The 6,036-nt window shown below is 47.8% G+C and overlaps 1 protein-coding gene across 9 annotated transcripts in view; it reads left to right on the forward strand.

Moving 5' to 3' along the window:
* Positions 1 to 6,036, forward strand: part of Znf827 (zinc finger protein 827) — a 171,710-nt gene that overhangs the window by 30,216 nt on the left and 135,458 nt on the right. For all 9 annotated transcript variants that reach the window (XM_031340392.1, XM_031340396.1, XM_031340394.1 and 6 more), the window contains exon 2: positions 3,467 to 4,504. In XM_031340392.1, coding sequence (XP_031196252.1) covers positions 3,467 to 4,504 — 1,038 coding nt within the window. The remainder of the gene's footprint in view (positions 1 to 3,466; positions 4,505 to 6,036) is intronic.

A 6,036-nucleotide genomic window follows, 5' to 3' on the forward strand; every position in this document is an offset into this window, starting at 1 on the left:
AGGAATGGGGGATTGGATGCCTGAGAAACACACACAGGCATTTCGGGGCATACACCACTCTGGGAAGTCTTTGCTTACTTTTAACAATTGTTTGGGGTCATATTTTGGAAAAAATTGGGAGGATGGCCTTACGTGGAGATTACAGCTGTGTGTCTCATTTGAGGATCTTTGATGACTTCTTCACTGCTAGGTAGGATCGGTCTGATTGGATAACTCCCTTAGCTTCTTGGCCACTCGGCTGCTTCAGAAGGGATATTCTCCCACCTGGAGGACGGGGAGGAGCTTAGGAAATATAGCCATGTTTTGTCCCTTTGCTACTAGATGTATTCAGTTCCTTAGGCAGTTGAGTCAGCTTCTGCCTGTCATGACCAAAAAGAGGCAGAAAGGGAGACATAATGTATAGATGAAGGGTTCTCTCCTCAGGCTGATCATCTCCAGATAGGGAGCATTATGTGGGATGGTCCCTTGCTGATTCCTGATTCATCTAATGGAAGGACACTTGGGGGTGTCTGGCAGAGTAGCCAGCCTCTAAGAACTTGGCAGAACCCATCCTGGAGGCCCCGTGGCAGACTTGCCGGTCACTGAGGAGCCTTGGGCCAGGTGTCCAGAGATTTGGGTCCTTGGTTCTGATGTTAGTAGTAGGTAGCCATATGGCATTGTTAGCTGATTTCCTTTAGTGTATTTCTTCATCTCAGTAAAGTGACAAGAGAGGACACCTGTCTGTAACTTTTTAGGCTCTTAGAACCCTCCCTCATTTCATGGATCTTCCTGAGGTCTAGTTGACCCTTAAAGTGGTGGCTCAGGGCCAGCCTTGCATATCTTAGTGCTCCACCAGTGTGAAACAGAACACAAGCACTGCCTTTTAGATCATGTATTGTTCTGTTCACTTGTATAATATGTATAACAATCAAAGAAGGGTCAGCTAGTTCTTACCGTAAGGATGCCTCAAACTTTTTACATTCTTTTGCTGTTTATAGTAGAGGTCCCATGTTGTTGTTGTTGTTTTTATTATTTTGAAGTATAAGATATTTAATCTGAAATCTAGGCGAGTAGTTTGCGAAAGACATATAAAGTTGTTAGGGTTGATGTTGACTGCTTGGGGTTTGGTTACAAAAAAACCAAACACCCCCACTCCTGGAAGCCATTGGGGAAATGAGGGTCCAGAGTCAACAGAGATTTCAGAACAGATGAAAAATGCAGAAATCAACTGAGAAAAGGGAAATGTAGCAAATGTCGGGGAACCAGACTGTTTTTTTTTTTTTTACAGAGAAAATGCAATTTTAGCATTTTTTTTAAAGCAAATTTCATTTGATATTTTACATTTTCTTGATAACTTAATAAAGGATCCGGGAAAGGAGTTGCAGACCTATCACCTCGTGAGGAAATTTGTCATCAGTGGCAGCTCCTCTCTGAACAGCACGGGAAGATCAATGTGTTCGCTTGTAGTTCCTTGTGTAGTTACAATTCTGAAAACAAATAGTGCATGCAGGATGGCTTGGAGCCTACCGCCAGGAGGAATTTGGCGAAGTCTCCAAACACTGATGGAACTCTGCTGGGGACCAGGCTCCCTGCTAGGCTCAAAGTGTTGTATGTAGGTAAGGCAGCCCAACCTGCCTGCAAGGAGCACCCTTTTAGAAGGGAAGAGGGCAGCAGGTCTCTTAGAGTGATGTGAAGCAACTATCAACACAATGTTAAAAAAAATACGCTTAGAGTCTGGCCACCAGTGTCACCTGAAGGAAGCCATGTCCATCCCTCTCCAGGCTCCAGTTCCTGAGGTGGTCTCCCGATTCCTTCTTATAACTGCAGCCGGTTTCCCACCAGGCAGCCAGAGTGATCAATTGATTGGCATCATAAGTCACGTCCTACGAGGTCCCTGCCCATAGTGGCTTCCTCCAGTGGCTTCCAATTTTGCTAGCTTCACGTTCTCATCTTGTTACTGATCTACCTGTGACATATTCCCACTCATTCACAAACATCCTCTCAAGCGGACACAGCCCCTTAGACTTCCTTTTCGTGCTCCACACCCCAGCACTCACTGCACGTGTGCATGTGCACATGTCCACATGCCCTTAGCACAGTGGCTCCTCCCTCTGCATGCCTGGGTCACTCTCCCAAGCCCTACTTCTCTTTTATGTGTTTGCTCAAAAGTCACCAGCTCAGTGAGGGACCCTGCCACCTTGTCTAAAATTGCCTGTGGTCCTCCCTGTCATGCGCTACAGTTTTCCCATTGCATGTCCTTCCCTCCTGCCTACAGCACCCTCTATGAAGTACAGTTTAACATTAATTCTTCTCTGATGAAAAGAAGGCTCCAAGAAGGCAGGGTCATTATCTTGCTAATTGTTGTTCAATTTAGAACAGTCTAGAATAATGTCTGGCACACATTTAAGCACACTGTAGTTATTTGTTGAATGAGTGAGTAAGAAGAAGAGATTAATTCTGTGCATCAACTGGAAGAAAATAGCCATTGGAGCTAAGCATAAAGAATGATGGGTAGACTTTGTTGGGCCTAGGAATGAAGGATGGTGGGTAGACTTTGGCCATTAGCCTTTCTGGGAAAGCACCATCCAGATGAAGGTCACAAAGGTGAAAATGTGGTGGCACTCACCGGGATTCTTGGCCTATGACATTCCACCTGACTGGCATGTGGGGAGGGCCAGGGGGCGGCCGCAGATCTGTGTATTAACAGATAGAAAATAACTCCTGAGAATGTGTAGCCGTGTAAAGGAACAGAGTCCTAGGCATCACCCTTAAGTCCATGGCGGCAAGAAAGCTGGCGAACGAAATCAGAACACTGGCACATGAGCTGTCCGCATAACCCACTCCCTCAGAGGCCGTGAACACAGACAAGATCTGATTTTTACGGAGCACTTTTCTGTTTTCAAAACACAATCACATGCTTATTGGAACTTAAGCTTCATAACTAGCCAACAGAGTGTGGCAGGTAGTGTTTACATGTTTAGAGAAGCTTTATTAAAAACTGAATTGCATCTTACGCTGGAGGAAACGGAGCCTCAAACCACCTAGGTGATATGCCTGAGGTCACTGGGTCAGGACTGGGGCAATAGCTTCCTGGCTCTGCCAGGCTCCTCTCTAGCTCCGCACTATTCAGTGCTGGTGTTTGCAAGGCTTCAGGCTCTGTTTTGATTTCCCTATTGGTGAACAGCAGTGGCCTTTTTATCAAGTCACTTCTTCTCTGGTCGTGTTTTTCTCCTTCTCTTTCACTATCTAGTTCAGCTCGTACCGAATCACTGCTTAAAATGAGACTCATAACGTGAGCTATTTTTTTGTCTTTGCCTTTGAGTGTGTTTACCTTGAGTCAGCTCTTGATGTTGCTGGCTTTGGTGTGGTTCTCGGGTGGAAAGGGAAGAGTATGCATGCCATCACCCCTCCCCCCAACCCCTCTGAGTGTCTCAAATGAACTGGCTGTTCTCTTTGGGAGTAACCTGGTCTTCTTGATCCCCTCCAGATGTTAGTAGGCAGGACGAGGCGGAGGGAGATTTCAGCGAAGGAGAACAGTGGTATGGGAACTCCTCTGAGACTCCGTCAGAAGCATCCTATGGGGAAGTCCAAGAGAACTATAAGCTGTCCCTGGAGGACCGGATCCAAGAGCAGTCCACATCCCCCGACACCTCCCTGGGCAGTGCCACCCCCAGCAGCCACACACTGGAGCTGGTGGCACTTGATAGTGAGGTTCTCCGAGACTCTCTGCAGTGTCAAGGCCACCTTTCACCCGGAGTGTCCTCTGTGTGCGACGATGACCAGCCTAGTTCCAATAAACCTCTGAGCAGCAACTTGCGGAGGCTGCTGGAGGCCGGGTCCCTCAAACTCGATGGCACAGCCAACGGCAGGGTGGAGTCCCCCGTGAATGTTGGCCCCAGTCTGTCATTTTCCCCACCGTCCCACCATGCCCAGCAGCTCAGTGTCCTGGCCAGGAAGCTGGCAGAGAAGCAGGATCAGAGTGACCAATACACCCCAAGTAACCGTTTCATATGGAATCAAGGTAAGTGGTTGCCGAACTCAACCACCACCTGTGGCCTGTCCCCCGATTCCGCCATCCTCAAACTGAAAGCTGCAGCCAACGCTGTTCTGCAGGACAAGTCTCTGTCCAGGACGGAGGAGAGCCTGAGGTTTGAGTCCTTTACCTCCCCGTTCAGCTCGCAGTCCGCCAGCTCCACCTTGGCGGCTTTGTCTAAGAAAGTGAGCGAGAGAAGTCTGACTCCCGGTCAGGAGCACCCGCCTCCTGCCAGCTCTTTCCTGTCTCTGGCCTCCATGACCTCCTCCGCAGCCCTTCTGAAAGAAGTGGCTGCCAGGGCTGCGGGTAGCCTTCTGGCCGAGAAGTCATCTTTGTTGCCTGATGACCCTCTACCACTGCCGCCTTCTGAGAAGAAGCCAGAAAAAGTCACCCCGCCCCCTCCCCCACCACCTCCGCCAGCGCAGCCTCAGTCCTTGGAATTATTGCTACTTCCAGTTTCCAAGGGAAGAGTCTCCAAGCCCTCCAGTTCAGGTATGGAATCTTGCTCAGCCACACCGCTGGTCTCTCTTGACTGTCCTCCTCTTTGCCCTTTCACTGGAGTGGGGTGGGGGAGCTTCCCATCCAAGACGAGACAGAAATCAAAAAGCAAGAACACAACAAAATACTTAAAATGGACAGCATAATAGTCTTCCATGTGTGTGCCGCACAAAGCCTTCACAAATAGCTGTGGTTTTGAAAAGTAATGAATAATCTTAGCGACATGCCGTATACTCCCTTTCATGCGCCCTCCCCACCCCCACCCCTTATCAAGTTCAGACTAGGTCCATACCAGATACATTTAATGGGGGAGATCAAAGCATCCTTGTTAGAGTGCAAGGTGTCAGGGGAACACAGAGGGGGAATAACACTGCTTTAGAAATAGTGGACGGGGGAGGCCCTGCTGCCTCTGGCACAAATGCACCTTTGTATAATCGTATAACTGCTCTGGCCTAGTTGATCACAGCATACACTTTTATGTTAGTATTCTTATTACATTTTTTTTTTTTTGTGGAATTTGAGCTTTGTTCACCTATCCTATTTGCCTGTAACTTCTTGTCAAACAGTGCAAGCATTTCTTGCACAGGCTTCATTCTGTTCAGATCCATTCAGGTACAAGAGACTGTGTGTGGCAATGTAAGATGTTCTTTCTCTAAGACATCACTGTGCCATAAGAGCCCTGGCACACATATCCAGCTACTCCTAGGGAGGGGTTTAGTCACTGCCGAGCTGCCATGGCAATGCCATGCCATGTCCTGGTTTGCTTCAGAACTGCATTTGTGATACATACCTAGGGCAAGGGTGATTTCAAATGTCTCTCATGGAAAATCTGCAAAAACCGGAACGGGAAGTAGACCATGTATTCTCGTCATTAGACCATTGTGTGTGACCTGGCACCTGCCAGTCATCCGTGGCTGTGCTGGTGGAAGTAGACCATGTCCTCTTGTCGTTAGACCATTGTGTGTGACCTGGCACCTGCCAGTCATCCACAGCTGTGCTGGTGGAGTGTGCTTGTGGTCAGAGTTGACATCAATTTGGTGTATGTGGCACATTGCCATTTAAGTTACAAATGTGCCAAGTGCCACAATTGTGATCACACCAAGACTTACGTTTAGGTTCAGTGGGTTGGCTCTGTAGGTAAAGGCACTTCCCTCAAACCTGACTCTTGGATTGTTCCCTGGAACTCAAGCAGAACATGACTCCTGAAAGCTGTCCTCTGACCTCCATGCATAAAGGATACATATGTCACACACATACATGTACACACACACACACACACACACACACACACACACGTACACACTCACTCTGATAACTATAAAACAAAACAATGGTAAACAACAGCAAACTTTGTAAACAAGTTAGGTACAGTGACCTATCATCTCAGCATTCAGAAAGGCTGAAGATTTGAGGCCAGGCTGGACCCAGTAAGACCCTGTCTACAAACAAACCAACAAGGAAAGTTGCAAATTGTCTTCAGACATCCATCTTTGTCTGGCATCTTTATTCCTCTCTCTCTCTCTCTC

The sequence above is a fragment of the Mastomys coucha genome, unplaced genomic scaffold (assembly GCF_008632895.1).
Source record: "Mastomys coucha isolate ucsf_1 unplaced genomic scaffold, UCSF_Mcou_1 pScaffold22, whole genome shotgun sequence".
Classification (NCBI taxonomy): Eukaryota; Metazoa; Chordata; class Mammalia; order Rodentia; family Muridae; genus Mastomys; species Mastomys coucha.